The sequence below is a fragment of the Suillus plorans genome (genome assembly GCF_016647745.1).
Source record: "Suillus plorans strain S12 chromosome Unknown HD556scaffold_36, whole genome shotgun sequence".
NCBI lineage: Eukaryota > Fungi > Basidiomycota > Agaricomycetes > Boletales > Suillaceae > Suillus > Suillus plorans.
In genome coordinates, this window is record NW_024537420.1 from 287,452 (window position 1) to 302,397 (window position 14,946).

The following is a 14,946-nucleotide window of genomic DNA, read 5'->3' on the forward strand; positions in this document are numbered from 1 at the left end:
AGGTGCAGCAAAGTGTTTGACGCGTATTTCAGAGTAGCCTTGAGTTTGAACACTCCGGGTTCACCTGAGAAACTTTCTGACCTTCCGCTCAATCTTCTTCATATTAGTAAGTGTTACTGTCTTCCTCGATCTCCTTAATGCGGTTGTACCCATATTCTGCTACACACGCGCAGCCTGAGAGTAGGACGCGCACAGAGCATCATCAACGTCAGGGAAGCAACAGATAAGACGAGAACACGCACTCGCTGAGAGCGGGACATCGCCAGAGCACCGTCAGCGTCGGGTAAGTGATGCATAACACGAGAGGATGCACCAACTGAAAACGGAATGCGACCAGAGCACCATCAGCGTCGGGCAAGTGACCCAAAAGACGATGACACGCACATTCTGAGAGGGGAATGCGGCCAGAGCACCTCTAGTGTTCGGGTTATGAAGTGTGACAGCTGCAGTCAACTTCATCGCAGTGGGTCCCATGGGATCCTGCAGTTTCCGCAGAATTGACAACACTTCATGGATATGGATATTGTGTTGACTTTGCATTTGAGATGACTTCTAATAAAGCAGAACCGTAAGTGCATGTAAACGGTGTTGAGAGAGTAGAACAAAACCGAATAATTCACCAGATAATGGTCGATTTTCAATGAAGCATCCGGCGCTAGCTTGTGTGACGGATGCATATTCGAGACGATGTTTTTGCGACCTTGTCAGCTGGGCAGAGGTCTCTTGCAGAATCCTGAGTACACTCAATACAGGGTGACTTCAATAACACATCAAGAAGGCACATACCTAATTATTGAATCCCTCTGGCATTGTTCAAAGCGATACTGGGCGGTCGGGACGTTGCACAGATGTGAGCTTAGTTGATAAAGTCGTGTCCTCAGGCGATCTAGGTCCGCCTTATTCTGACTACGTCTCTGTGACAGCCTTTGAGTCAAGATACATCCTGGGAATAAAATAAGCTCTCACATGTATGGCTTGAAGGATTGACAATAGTCCACCAATAGCAGCTTGCATCGGAGGACCGGCAGCTGGAATTGCACCTGTAATGCCCTGGACGAAAGGTAAAAATGTCTGAGCCATACCAGAAGCTGTGCGGGCAAAGGAATCCCGACGGGAGGATCTGGTAGAGGAAATATTGATGGAGACTTCGAGACCTGGATCCCCCGTCACAGAACCAGGGTGCACTGGTGATGAATTCGAATGGGGAGGGGGTGAAGGAACGAGACACTCGTTAAGGATGTCTGTAGCGATAGAGTAATCGCCATCGTGATAGTGGGTGGTTGTTGAGGTGCGTTGTGTACGTCTGTTCTTTGCGAGGTACCTCGACCGAACCGCGAATCCTTTGGGCAGGTCCAAATCTTTGAAAAAAATCTGGATCAAAGCCTTGACCGCAAAAGAGGGCATTTTGATCAGACTCGGATGCATCAGAAGGACTATAAAGCGAAGAGATAATCGAGACAAGTACTTAAGGTAGCTGTGTACGCCACGGCCCGCGCGATCCTCGACGGAAGCCGTGTTAACTCCAGAGGTAGTAACAGCAACGGCGGATTATAAGTCACGCATCTGATCAGGTAAATTGAAATAGATTGTAAATACGCAGCACAACATGCTATGCGTGCTGGTGCATTACCGACACCTGCAGGCTGCAGCTGAGCATTATGCCAGTGCATCGTGGGAATCCATTTTGCTTAACTTAAGCGGAGTACTAACCCATCATGCATGCATCAAGGACTCTGAGAGACCACCATACATAACTACACAATTTCTTCCCAGACGGACGCACTCAGGTAGTATATCCCGTGGCGATTTGACCCCATTTCTACATGACTTTCCTCTGTGACCACTTGGGTATCGTGTTTACTACCAGAACACCTCCGTGGGCTCTTAATCCCATTGTGATGATGGCACGCCTCGCACGAATAACCCAGTGGCCTGTCGGGACGCTAGACGACTGTACTCGCTGGCACTGCTGCCCGTGCCTCTCCGGTGCCCCTTCACGATAATGTGTCCTATGGATCGGGCCTACCCAAGTTCCACCTCTTCTGTGACATATCCTCTATCACCAAGAACTTTCGCCTGCCTCCTTTGCTGTGCTCCACTCATTTGCCTTGTGGGCAGCTACAGACTCAGCACCTGATGACCCCATACCTGGGCCACGTTACAGCCCTTTGAGCCTGTCTCAGTCTCCGTTGTCAGGAAATACCTGGCCGCTGTCTGAGCTTGGCACAGAGCTGGCCCTTGCCATTGTCCCATGGATGACCACGAACGCATCATGTAGAACGTACACACCACCCGTTGCAAGTCCATCCAATCACCCTCATCATGCTCACTCTCCTGAAAAGCACTTTCTGCCTCAATGAACCCTTCGACACTTGTGTCCAGGAAATGGCCTGCTGCACCTTTAGCATGATGCATTTTTGTGAAGTCTCAGTCAACTCCCTCTCCGGCCCCACTCCTACCCGTCACCTCACCCACCCTTCGGGACTGATTTACTTGGTCAAGCCTATGCACGCCTAGACCTGCATACAGCATGAGCTGGTGATACAGTTTGTATCCCTAACAGTACAAGGTATTATCTGCCCACTCAGCGCATTGCACAACCTTGTTCGAGCTATCCTTGCACTAGCATCTGACCCTTTATTCTTCTGGCGAGATTCTCGCGCGCAGATATGATCAATGGTGCTTGCCGCACACTCGCACGGATCAATGGCATTCTGGTCACTCATGGTTGGGGTACTACCTTCGGACATTCCTTCAGCATTGGTGACGCTTCTTTCGACCTGGCCCAGAAAGTAGACTCTGAGATCGTTCGCATGGCTGGGCGTTGGCGCTCTCTGGCTTACGAAGCATACAACCGGACATTTGGATAAGTGGCGTTTGGCCATCTCGCGGCCTTTGCCCGCCATGTTGTTTGAGCTGCAGCACTTAGGTTAGGCTTGTTGCCGGTCAATTCGCTAACCGCGGAAATTTTTGCATTTTGCATGTGGATAAGCGGCTTCCACACTTGTCACTTGTGTCCCTCCTAGAGTTGACGCTTCAGGCATAGCCCAACCCACCTAGTCGCACCGCATGAGACCCCGAGCATCAGACGAAGCTGGACAGATATGCTCTTGTTGGCGTGGTGTCTACGGGTATGATCAGCTGCTGTTGCATCACTGCAAGTACCGTCACGTAGCCACTCACGGAGTCTGTAGTAGCCGTCATCAATATACAGCCCTCAGCATGGTGTGCTCACCCTAGCATCCGGAAAGTTGTATTTTGTATTTTGTGGTCATCGTGGTATACGCTGGATCGACCGCGCTCGCGATGTACATCTGAGACAAGAACAGTAAATTCTACAACCTCGACCCGTCCCCGCTCACCGTACTGGTGTGGACGTTCATGTCCAGCTTGCAGTCCAATTTCATATGGTATACCGTTCCGGGTGTCAGTGAAGATGTGAGTGGACCAAATCGGGGCCTCAATGTGCAGAGGAGGATTCTGGCCTTTGTCAATGTGGCGGTTGTCCGGGGACCGTCGACACTTGCACTGCATTACTTAGAGCTTGGCGCGAATGTCGTTCGAGATAAAAGACAGTGGAGAAACACAGTCAAGAGGGGAGGACTTCGAACGACGACAACCAGCTGGAGCAGGTTTTGCCGGAACTATTCATGTTATCAAACGATATTATTAACAATCTAGACTGGGGCTTTCATTCTTTTGAGATAACGTGGCCGACGATGAATCAACTGGAGATATATGCATACAAGGCAGGTTCTGATTCTGGGATTCCAATAAATTCATCCTAAACGCCGTATCCGTTGTGAAGTTCTGCCATCCAGGCGCAACCAATCTTCCAAAGCGAACCTTCAAGTTTTCCCCACAATCATATTTTCAGTGTATTAAAGCAAGCTTCGTCTGCCTCAGTAGCTCAGAGTCCCAGAGTCCCTTTTACAAAACTTGTATCACTTCGCATAAATCATGCATTTCTCCTTCCTCGTAGTCGTTACTGCCTTAGCAGCATGTATGTCTGTCGCTGCACAGACCGACTCCGGCGGCTGCAAGCCCTCTTTAAAGAGCTGCAAAAAGAGTACTGAATGCTGCAGTCATAACTGTGCTCCAGTGGTGGTGAGTACGAGTAGTTTGTTTTGCATCCAGGATTCAACTCCGTTGCTCACCACCCCTTGCTGTCAACAGCGTGGTGGTCAACCAATCTGCAACTAAGACTGCTTACCGATGGCTGGCAACCTGTATATGAGCATATCTGAACGGTGAATCGGATTTCTGCTTTCACATTAGCGCTGTACTTATCATGAATATTCATTAATATTGCCGAAGTCTGCATTACGTGGATAGCGGCTGTAGCGCAAGAACCGCGTGTGCCTCGAGTGGATAGTGAATATTAACGCACGAATTGAGCAGGTCATGGACAGTACAGTTGATGCTCGACCAGATGCAATTTTAGAAAACAGGATGTATATCGTCAAATACTCGGATGCATGTATTACTGTAATGGTCTATTCTTGTCCTGCTCGCCTTTGAGTTCTAGGTTGTTCGAGAATGCGTCAACAATGCTCGAGTGGAGTGCACCAAAGTGGAGCATCAGAGGGGCTCGATTGAGCGCGTACATGGGCATGGTGTGCACGCAAACTGCTTGCGCAGGATCAAGCGCTCCATCCTTGCAATATGTAGATGAGTCCGAGCGAGTCAAAAACATTTTGTTACCGAAGAAGTCTGGCGTGCGCATCGCCGGCGTCAATGAGCTAAAAGGAATCGGAAAGTAAATATGTGCAAGCGCTTATATGACCATCACGAATGGATGCCTTGATGGTCTTGATGCAGTCGGTGCGGTTCCCACTCTTGCCTTGGTCGTCGATTGGAAAAAGTTCTCCTCTCTCGAGTGGGGAAATTTGATACACAATCATGGCAAACAACTGCAGGGAAATTATAGCCTACAATACAGCACGGTATTGTAACAGCTTCTGCAACGTTCTTACCGTGTTATCCTTCTCTTCCTTGATGACGTTTGAGAACGATTTGAACCCGGGAGCACCAGCATCTCCTGGAATAAATGAGTAGGCCTCCCCGTAATCTAAAATGAAAAGCGCACGTTGCAGTTGAAAGGCTGCACTCTCGCTTGTAGTGATGTATCCACCACTCTGTCGAATCCGCGCCAGGGCAAAGGGGATCTCTTCTTTATTACAGCTAGAGACACCATCTGCTATCACGTGGACATTATATCCTGCCTCGATAAAATCCAGAGCAGATTGCAACACGCAGACATGTGACTGGATGGACCGATTTGACTAATGAACCAATTGTCGTAGAGTAAACTAACCTCGATGCCAAAAAGCACCACAGATTTTATCTGTGGGCGTTCATGGAGTAGGGCCTTCACTTCCGGCGTCGCCATGGAAAAGAGCCCTTTCTCGATGGTAGCAAGGAGAAGGGGCCCCAGGGAAGGTAAATCGATATCGGGGATGGTATTCCCAAGGGCTTTCCTCTTGGATGGTTTCATTTCGAAGAGGAAGGACGAGGATGGGCCCACCTTTGGGGTTCTGTTCCGTGACGACCACGGGGATATCCAACACCTTGTATATATCTATGTACTAGCAGTAAAGGCGTGATAGGAAGTTGATCTTACCTTTGCTATCTTGAGCATCTTACTGATTGCCAATACAAGCTCGTCAAAGCCGAAGATGGCATTCTCTGATTCAGAATGACACGGCGACAGTCAATTTATGCTGTTCACAGTGGATCCAGAAGCAAGCGTACTGAACCGTGTTTGCACGTCGCAGAGGAAGAATACAGTCTCCTCTGATACAAGCTTTGTAACCGTGGGCATAGTGATACAAGATAGGTGAAGGCTATGCGTTAGTCAACAAATCGATACTTTATCGCTACATATAAACTTCGAAGCTCATGTGAGCGGGATTTGCCGAACCCGGTCCTCTTCATCAATTTGCTTTGGTGTCCCTCTTCATAAAAATGTTTGCTCGTCAGTTGTCGTACTCTAGGCAACGTCTTTCTCGTCCTGCTCGTCTTTATTCAACTCCCACAAAGACAGCAAATGCGCCTGCCACCGCATTCGCCCAAGTCCCTCTCCCCCATCCAGATTATACTTCCCTGTTGGCTCAGAAGGAAGTACCAGCAAACCACCTTGTAGCTATGAACGGCTTTCTGAAGCGCAGAACCCCGTACACAATCCTGCCAACCCCCCTTCCAGATGACCGTGCTTCAGCTTTGAACAGCTTCTACTTCACTGATTCTCCAACTCAGGACCAGCTCGCTGTCATGGATGCATGTTTGCATAACCTGTATGACGTTCCCCGTGCAAAGCAGATCTTCGAGCAGCTTAGAACCACCAAGTCCCACGAACCCTTGCTCGAGTCTCGCATATACAATTCTTTCTTGGAGGCCTATATCCACATGGCATTTGTCAAGGAGCCCGAAGATAGAACTTTGTGGGTCGAGGATGCGTGTCACCTTTACGACCTCATGGAAAAGGGTACAGATAGAGTCCACCCGACCGCGTCTACATATGCTATAATGTTGTTAGCATGGAGACGGTACGCTTCATTAGTCTCCTTACCTTATTACTCTAACCACTTTTTTCTAGATTTAATCCCGAATCTGACACGCCCGTCCACCTCTCCGACCTGCCTAACCCAACAACCCTCCTTAGCAACCTCATAGAGCGAGACATTTCACCTACTGCTGTCGTCGCCGATCGCGTTTTGGCATCGTCAGAAGAAGCCTCAGAGATCATAAAACTCCTCTCTAAATCTGCAGTAGATCTCAATCATCCTCGTATATTGGCTGAACTTGGTCAGGCAGAATTCCTTGGGAGTCATGTCCCAGACCCATTGGAGGGCGTCCCGGAGGTCAAGCCTGTCCTACGACTCGCTGTGCGTATTGCGTGCTTTCGTTTTCATCTCGCTCACATCTCCTTAGACACCCTCCGAAGAAACCTTGGATGAAAACGGGAATGTAATACCTGCGCAGTCTGAGGAAGAAGTTCCCTTCAACCTCGATAACCTCCGCAAACACTTGGCTCAGGTTACTCTTGCACGACGCGTCCTCCCAGAAGACCTCGCTTCCCGACAGAAACTGCTAGAAGAATCAGTTTACGACGTTGCAGTAGAGCGCCTCCGTCACGAAGCCAAACTTTTTGACGAGCTAGGTTTAGGCAACCGCGAACTTCATCATGCAGATTTACAAAAGTGGATGTGGGACTGGCATCAAAAGCTCAAAACGCGTCTCGAGGCAGAAATAAAAGAGATCATCGTTGCGGAGGCAAAAATATGTAAGCATATACGCGCTTGTCAGACATTTGCATTAACCGCGAGCTAGCTACAAGCAATCAAGTTCAACGAATGGGCCCCTTCCTCTCCCTCGTTAAGCCCGAGAAACTTTCCCTTATCACTATCCTTGAGATCATGCGCCTCCAAGGCAGCGGCGGCGTCTCAGATGGAATGAAAACTGCCCGGGCGCTCCTCACCGTCGGGCGCGCTGTCGAGAATGAGTACAAAGCTGAGATGTGCAAGCGCAACCATATCGCCATCCCTTCCCATGCACGCCCAGGCGAGTTCACTGGTTATTTCACGGGTCTCGGGTACAAGGACTTGCATGCGCGCCGGATGACGGCTGCAAAGTACATGGAGGACAGCGAGGAGTGGACATCAGAGTGGACGCAGGTACTTAGGGTGCGCGTTGGGAGTATCCTCGTAGATTGTCTGATGGATTCCGCGACGATCGAGCGGACTGCTGTTGATAAGCGCACCAACGAGGAGATGTAAGTTTGCTTGTCTCTTGTATGTTGCATCAGTTGAAAACTATCCGCAGTAAAGAGAATCAACCAGCGTTCTACCATGCGTATGAATATGTGCGCGGGCAGAAACTCGGTGTCATTCGGTTAAACCCTGTGGTTTCGGAACGCATCGCAAAAGACGGCTTGCGCGAAACGCTTCACCCGCGTCATCTGCCCATGCTCGTCAAGCCCAAGCCTTGGCTCAACCATGACCGGGGTGGATATCTCTACAATCGATGTGAGTATACCCGCCAGCCTTTATCAACGGCTCGCTAACATTGTTAATTCACCAGCTGCCGCTATGCGTTTCAAAGACTGCCAAGAACAGCAAACCTACCTGGAGCATGCAACCTCACTCGGTAATGTGGAGCTCGTGTACGCAGGACTCGACGTTCTCGGTAGCACGCCTTGGAAGATCAACCGGAACATTTTCGACATCGTACTCAAAGTCTGGAATTCTGGTGAACGGCTGTGCAAGATCCCCCCAGCAGCATACGACCAGCCAGAGCCAGAAAAGCCCCTGAACATGAATACGGATATCAAAGCCAAGAGCGTGTACGGGGCGCGTCTCAAGGCGTTCATGCAGGACAAAGCGAACAATCATTCTGACCGGTGTAGCGTTAACTATAAGATCGAGATTGCACGCGCTGTAAGCTTTCGTCCTATTCTTTCGCGCTAGCAATCTGATAAAATAAAAGTTTCTGGGTGATACGATGTACCTTCCTCACAACCTCGATTTCCGGGGACGCGCGTACCCTATTCCTCCACATTTCAACCACATTGGTGATGACCTCAGTCGTGGGCTGCTTATGTTCGGTGAAGCACAGCCCCTCGGCGAACAAGGCTTGCGGTGGCTTAAAATTCACCTTGCAAACTTGTATGGGTTCGACAAGGGGAACTTTGACGAGCGCGTCAAGTTCGTGATGGATCATCTTGAGGATGTGTATGATAGCGCTGAAAAGCCTCTCGACGTGCGTCTCCACCTTTTTATCATGGTGCCTTGGTGCTGATGCGCCGAACAGGGTAACAGGTGGTGGGCGAAAGCTGATGATCCATGGCAATGTCTTGCAACATGCATGGAACTGCACGCGGCGCTCGAATCAGGCGATCCACACGCATACATGTCGTCCCTCCCGGTGCATCAGGACGGGACGTGCAACGGGCTACAGCACTACGCCGCTCTTGGTGGTGATGTTAAAGGTGCTGCGCAAGTTAATCTGAGCGTGACCGACCGACCGTCAGACGTGTACACGTACGTTGCAAACATGGTGGAGAAGGTGCTCGAGGAAGATTTGAAAAATGGCGATAAGTATGCAGCTATGCTTTCTGGTCGGGTTTCGAGAAAAGTGGTCAAGCAAACTGTGAGTGATTGTTTGGTTGGTCAATTTGGGAGTTATGAACTGATGTGGGGGAAAAGGTGATGACTACTGTGTATGGGGTGACTTATATCGGCGCTCGCGAGCAGATTGAGAAGCAGCTTAAGGATAGGAAGGATATTCCAGAGGAAGAGTGTTGGGGTGCTAGTGCTTACCTCGCCAAGAGGGTGTGTATTCTCTCCCATTCGACAGCCCTAGACTCACTTGTCTATTCAAAGGTGCTTGTTTGCATCGGTGATCTGTTCTCAGGAGCTAAAGCCATTCAAACTTGGCTGAACCTCTGCGCCCGTCTGATCTCCAAGTCTATCCCAGCCGAGCGCGTCCCAGACGCATTGCAAGCTCCCAAAGGACGCAAGAAGAACGGTTCTTCGCTCCCCAAGAACCGTATCAGGAAAGAACAGATGTCGTCTGTCGTGTGGACGACGCCCCTCGGCCTGCCCATCATACAGCCCTACCGTAAGACGAAGCGCAAGCAGGTCATGACGTCCATTCAAAGCGTGTTCATCTCTGACCCTAATGCACCTGCTGAAGTGAACGCTGTCAAGCAGGCGTCTGCATTCCCGCCCAACTTCATTCATAGTCTCGATGCTACTCATATGATGTTGACCGCTCTTGAGTGTCGCGTAGGTTCCGTTGGCTTTGGACTTTTTTATGATTGATGAGCGTGTTTATAGACCCAGGGCCTAACGTTTGCGTCTGTGCATGATTCCTATTGGACGCATGCTAGCAGCATCGACAAGATGTCTGAAATCATCCGAGACACGTTCATTGCGCTGCATTCTTCTGATGTGCTTGAGAAATTGGCCACAGAGTTCCGGACTCGATATGCATCCCACAAGATTCCCCTGACATCGCTTCGCAGCGGGAAGCTCTTGAAGAACCTCCAAGCTGCAGGCGTGCGCATTGTGGCTTCGTCTGAACAGGCAAATGCGCTCCGTCTAGGCGGGTTTGACAACATCATGGATGTTTCAGACGAAGAAGCCGGATCCATCGCCCAGATTTCAAAGAAAACGGAGACTGAGGCTCCGAAGCCTACGCAGACGGAGACTCCAAAGCCCAAAACAGGAAAACGCGGCCGACCCATGAAAAACGTGATCATGATCGAATGCGCCCAAAATGATGTGTCGACAGTTATGGACCACGAGGAAGGTGATGATGACTGTGCGGGCGAGGACGATGTTGATTCGATTCTGGTGGATAAATTCGTTGATTTGAGCGCTATACTTCCGCCTTTGCCGAAGAAAGGTGACTTCGATGTCGAGACGATCAAGCAGTCGCAATACTTTTTCTCGTAAGTCTGTGCGTCCCTGGATACATTTAGCTGTTCTTGTTTTCAGTCCTGCATCTTTCATCACGCCGCAATACGTACACCTCGCATTTGCATATCTATCACATTTATTTTATATGTCACATAGACTTACTTAGTAGAATACTTAATAGAGATTATTCACCTCTCATGATGCAGACATGCGCTCACTCAAATTAATTTCGAAATATGCATTCTACTTAATATTTGTGCTGTGCGTATCGTATCTGCATCAAGGTAACCATCTGCTTGCAGGTAGACATGCAAGAACAAAAGACCGCAGTTGTGTGGTTCGGTGACTTCGGTTCCAGTAGGAAATTAATGAAGCGCGCATTAGGGGCGCGTGTTGGTTTCCGCATTTGGAAAGACACTTTGCAGCTTTGCATGTTGCTAGCTGCGATGGGGACCAGGACAATTAACATTGATGGCTAGCTCATGGTTGCTCAACGCGCATGGCCCCATACGGCGATCTAGAGGATATACAGGGTCGTTCCACGAGCACATTTAATTCACAGGTATTGCAGGGTGGCGAAGCGGAGTTTGAAACGCGAACATACTTGGGTGGTGGAAATTGGTTCAAGTTCGGGTTTGCTGCTCGCCATCATCAACAACCTCGACGCTTGCCATTCCGACGTCTTAAGCGTACGGCTCCTTACCTTCTTTTAAACCACACAGTCTCTTCAAGTTACACTCCTTCCGACGTTATTATGGACCAAACTTTCGACGTTTCTGACAAACTTCAAGAATCCAGTATGGCAGCCAAACAGAGGGTTAGTAGGCTTCTGGTCGCTTTGGCTTATGCTCATATTTGCGTCCAGTTTGAATCGTTCAAGATGGGTGGTGGCGCTCCAGCCAATAGTTTAAACAATTACATTCCAAAGCATTCACATGGACGATCTCGCTCTCGCAACAGTTCAATTTCTTCTCTTGCAACATTATCTATTTCTGCTTCTGCACCTTCATTCCCCTCTCCAGTTGAATTTTCTTTCAATAATGCACCTTCCAACGCACTTCCTCCAAAGCGCCCAAATTCCCATCACAGGCGTCGTTCTTCTGTATCAACTCGCCGCGAGTCGGCAGAGCTTATGGGCGTGTCCCTTCCTGACCTTCCAGCAGCTAATTCAGATGATAACGTAAATCTTGGCGACAGGGATTCTATTCGTCGCAGGGCACTCTGGGCTCTTGAGGGAAAGCCTGACCTTGCTTTCTCCAAGGTCGAAATTCCTGATATCACGTCACCCAATTTGTCAAAGTCTTTTGACTTCCGTGAGTTTTACCTCGTTTGATCCCCACAGTCTATATTTACAATGGCATGTAGCAACCAAGCCGTCTTTCCCTCCTGGTACTGGTATCAGTGGGCATGGTATTAGTAGCCTCATGAACAAGCGCGATTCATTCGGCAAACTGTTCACTTCTACTTCTAACTCCAAAGATCAGCTTCAGACACTAGTTGAGGAAGAAGAAGAAGAGGAGGAAGAGGAAGAGGAATCCCAAGAAGAACGTCCCGCTCAAGTTGCCGAGGTTGTCGTGGAATCTACGGAAGCTCCCGCTGTCCCACTTGTTACTCCAGCCTCTATAGTGACAAAATCTGTTTCACGTCACCGTCCTGCCAGCCTTAATCTCAGGCCCCTCTCTCTCGTTTCTGGAAATGCTGTCAGTTGCACACCCGGAAATCTACCCACGCCCACTCTTACGCCGCATCATCCGCCCAATGGTCTGAGATCCCTCGCCTTGACATCCGGCTCTGACACCTCGTTCACGAACGCCAAACTCACGAAAGGAAGCACGGATTGCCACTCCACCACTGTCACGCCATCTTCTTCCGGTTCCTTCAGTCTCGCTTCACATCGTTCTTTTTCATCCGAAAGCTCTGATATCAGCAGGAAACGCAGCAGCATTTCATACAAACGCTCCGTCACTTCCATTCCTCGTGACATGGGTGTTTTGCCCACACCTGGTTCGACTCCTACCGACCGCCGGTTTTCAGAGTTAAACGATGTCGAATTCGTCGCAGAACAGTCCCTTGCCACAGCCGAGCAACATTTTTTATTTAGATCGCACAATGTGCTCCTGGCTCGCATAATGGATCTTGAGCGCACGCTACGTTCGCGATCAATGTCCCGATCGCGTCCTCTTTCCATGGCTTCAGAGGCTTCGGCAGCATCATCCGAGCCAAGCGACGAGATGCTGCAGCTTATTTCAGATCTTAAGGCTGAGCGTGACGAGCTGAAGAGAGACGTAGACGGATGGCGCATGCGCGTAGCTGATGCAGATAAACAAGCCGGCGTCCTGGCAAGGCGAGTTGAGGCTGAGAGAAGAGAAGCCTGGGTGGCTCGCTCGCGGCTTGGTCTACTGGAAGTCGAGAAGCGTAGCCTGGACAAGGCCCTCGGTAATTTGAATGCCGAACTCCAGCAATCAATAAGCCAGAGCGAGCAGTTTAAGAAGGAATGTGATGGTATGAGGGAGGAACTGGACAGGTTGCGTGCTCGTCTCCGAGATGCTGACAATGCAGTAAATGAAGTCATCCGCCTTCGCGCCGCACTCGAACAAGAGAGGACCAGGCGCGCCGAGCTAGAGAAAGTTCTCGACGACGCCGGATTGCTCAATACTCCCACCGTTCCACTTTTTGTTGGTGGACAGGAAGAAAGTTCGGTACCTAGTCGGTCTTATGACATCCGTCCTCGTGGACTTGGTTTCCAGTCCATCGACTCTGACGGTTCTTCGACCGATGTCGAGTCTGTCGACCACAGCTTCACCAAGGCTGAATTGACCCTCGATGCTGTCACAGAGGAAGATGAGGATGAGTACCAGGACAGCTGCGACTTTTCTGACGAGGAGGATGAGTTGGCCGGTTACGAAGATGCAGAAGACTCTGACATCAGTTTCCAGAGTCCAGATGGCTCATCCATCGGCTCCGCGGACGAACTCGACCTCATGCCAGTCTCAGTCCTGAACGAGGCTACAAACCGACTCAACTCATTGTCCAAACCAGCTCCGTCGAGATCTTTGCATTCTCGACACAATTCACTATCTAAGACGTGGACATTCCCCAGGGGCCAGCCTCTCACAGTCAAGCGCGATGTTGATGAGGTTGACCGATTCTTTGGATGCCTCGATGACGTTGAAAACTCCCCTCCATTTGGTTCTGAGGAGATGGGCAAAGCGACGTTCACGTCGACATTCGGTCTTTCCTACGATGATGACGATGAGCTGCCACCTTTTGTCATCCCTTCAGACGTTGGCACTGTTGTCGATTCGACGTCGAGGAGTCTTGATATTGTGCTGGAGGAAGACGAAGGCGATGAAGGCGACGCTGATGACGAGAATGATGGCGAACTCCATGGCGAGGAAGTTGAGGGCGGGATCCGTTTCACATTCAACCCTCCGCCAACTGTCTGCGGCCCTCCTCCTGTCATCTGCATCACACCTCCAACTGATTCTGAGTCGTTATCTGCTGCGAGAAACCCTGTCCTTATCTATGAGCCTTTTGATGATGAGGAAGATGATACTTCTCCCTTCACTTTCCCCCAGCGCAGGGTACAGGAGCCGATCACTCCACCGTCCTTTTCACCACCGACTTCGGAGAGCAGCAGCCGTCCATCAAGCCGGACAAGTAGCTCTCCATCGTCAATTCCTCGTGCAACTTCACTGCGCTCATTCATGCCACTCACACCGCCCTCTTCAGCTACACCGCCCAGAAGCGCGAGTGATCGTTTTAATGCACAGGTAGATTGTCCGACGGCATCATTTGTTACCCCTCCGTCACGGCGCGGCGGGACCATCCCATCCTTCATTCCTCAACCAGTCTCGCCATCGCCATCGAAGATTTTCAGCCCTTCAAAATCCCGCGTTCCTGTTCCGCTGATGCGTTATAAGGGTGATACAAATGGTTCGGCATTTACGCCTCACCTCAGATCATCCATGAGTGGGTTCTAACTTTTTCTCTTTGGTTTTCACAGTCAACGGTGCAACTCTCAGATACGACACCTCTGAGAAGATAACAGAAGCGAAATCAGATTCCTCCGACACTTGTGAATACCTTGATCAACACGCCTCGACTTCATCTTTATCGTCAATTATGCCTTCACCGCTTGCGGCACGATTTTCATTCCAGACATTGTCAAATTTTATTCCCCTCTCGTGGACGCCGGGTGCGGCTGCGATTACGTCGCGCACTGTACCTGGGACCTCAGTTGGCTCCACTGATGATGTTGCAGAGGCAGCATCATCATTTCCTAGTGCCTGTCCTGGTGTACGACGCTCGATTGAAAGGAGATTTGTTTCTAGGGATCAGCAGTTAGAGAAGCTGAGGAATCGACTGGGCAATAACCATATTAACGGCATAGGACGCTGTCTTGCGGTCGCTCCTTGCGGTGCTGGCAAGGGTGCCAATATTTTCTTGTGAACAACCCTGCTAGTATGTTGCCCGATATATGCTTGTCCTAGCCCATGCCTTTTTCTTTTCTATGTCCCCC

At 50.0% G+C, this 14,946-nt stretch overlaps 5 protein-coding genes across 5 annotated transcripts; 2 read left to right on the forward strand and 3 right to left on the reverse strand.

Annotated features, from left to right (window-relative positions):
* Window positions 1–552: 552 nt before the first annotated feature.
* HD556DRAFT_1444488 (uncharacterized protein) lies at window positions 553–1,404 on the reverse strand (the record flags this gene model as incomplete). The annotated part of the gene is made up of 3 exons (XM_041306784.1): window positions 553–733; window positions 787–914; window positions 967–1,404. 3 exons carry the CDS (start codon window positions 1,402–1,404, stop codon window positions 553–555), a joined length of 747 nt encoding a protein of 248 aa, XP_041159099.1.
* Window positions 1,405–1,884: 480 nt separating this feature from the next.
* On the reverse strand, window positions 1,885–2,906 carry HD556DRAFT_1309308 (uncharacterized protein; the record flags this gene model as incomplete). The annotated part of the gene is made up of 4 exons (XM_041300258.1): window positions 1,885–2,022; window positions 2,149–2,399; window positions 2,472–2,519; window positions 2,585–2,906. 4 exons carry the CDS (start codon window positions 2,904–2,906, stop codon window positions 1,885–1,887), a joined length of 759 nt encoding a protein of 252 aa, XP_041159100.1.
* Window positions 2,907–4,931: 2,025 nt separating this feature from the next.
* On the reverse strand, window positions 4,932–5,824 carry HD556DRAFT_1239273 (Isochorismatase-like protein; the record flags this gene model as incomplete). The annotated part of the gene is made up of 6 exons (XM_041298028.1): window positions 4,932–5,041; window positions 5,090–5,267; window positions 5,318–5,475; window positions 5,528–5,570; window positions 5,624–5,688; window positions 5,755–5,824. The coding sequence occupies 6 exons, from the start codon at window positions 5,822–5,824 to the stop codon at window positions 4,932–4,934; spliced, it is 624 nt and encodes a 207-aa protein (XP_041159101.1).
* Window positions 5,825–5,912: 88 nt separating this feature from the next.
* On the forward strand, window positions 5,913–10,714 carry HD556DRAFT_1379986 (uncharacterized protein). The gene is made up of 11 exons (XM_041303217.1): window positions 5,913–6,548; window positions 6,599–6,887; window positions 6,934–7,285; window positions 7,333–7,774; window positions 7,825–8,027; window positions 8,083–8,438; window positions 8,488–8,760; window positions 8,812–9,150; window positions 9,207–9,332; window positions 9,384–9,788; window positions 9,840–10,714. Exons 1-11 carry the CDS (start codon window positions 5,968–5,970, stop codon window positions 10,458–10,460), a joined length of 3,987 nt encoding a protein of 1,328 aa, XP_041159102.1. The 5' UTR covers window positions 5,913–5,967; the 3' UTR covers window positions 10,461–10,714.
* A 346-nt stretch (window positions 10,715–11,060) lies between these two features.
* HD556DRAFT_1272005 (uncharacterized protein) lies at window positions 11,061–14,876 on the forward strand (the record flags this gene model as incomplete). The annotated part of the gene is made up of 4 exons (XM_041299189.1): window positions 11,061–11,241; window positions 11,290–11,737; window positions 11,790–14,360; window positions 14,398–14,876. The coding sequence occupies exons 1-4, from the start codon at window positions 11,179–11,181 to the stop codon at window positions 14,874–14,876; spliced, it is 3,561 nt and encodes a 1,186-aa protein (XP_041159103.1). The 5' UTR covers window positions 11,061–11,178.
* Window positions 14,877–14,946: the final 70 nt, after the last annotated feature.

What these genes read in the sequence shown, in the direction of transcription:
- HD556DRAFT_1379986 (XM_041303217.1), top strand. Translation starts at nt 5,968, where the DNA reads ATGTTTGCTCGTCAGTTGTCGTACTCTAGGCAACGTCTTTCTCGTCCT. An exon ending in ATGTTGTTAGCATGGAGACG is followed by an intron (nt 6,549 to 6,598) that starts GTACGCTTCATT and finishes ACTTTTTTCTAG; the next exon opens with ATTTAATCCCGAATCTGACA. An exon ending in AGATCGAGATTGCACGCGCT is followed by an intron (nt 8,439 to 8,487) that starts GTAAGCTTTCGT and finishes ATAAAATAAAAG; the next exon opens with TTTCTGGGTGATACGATGTA.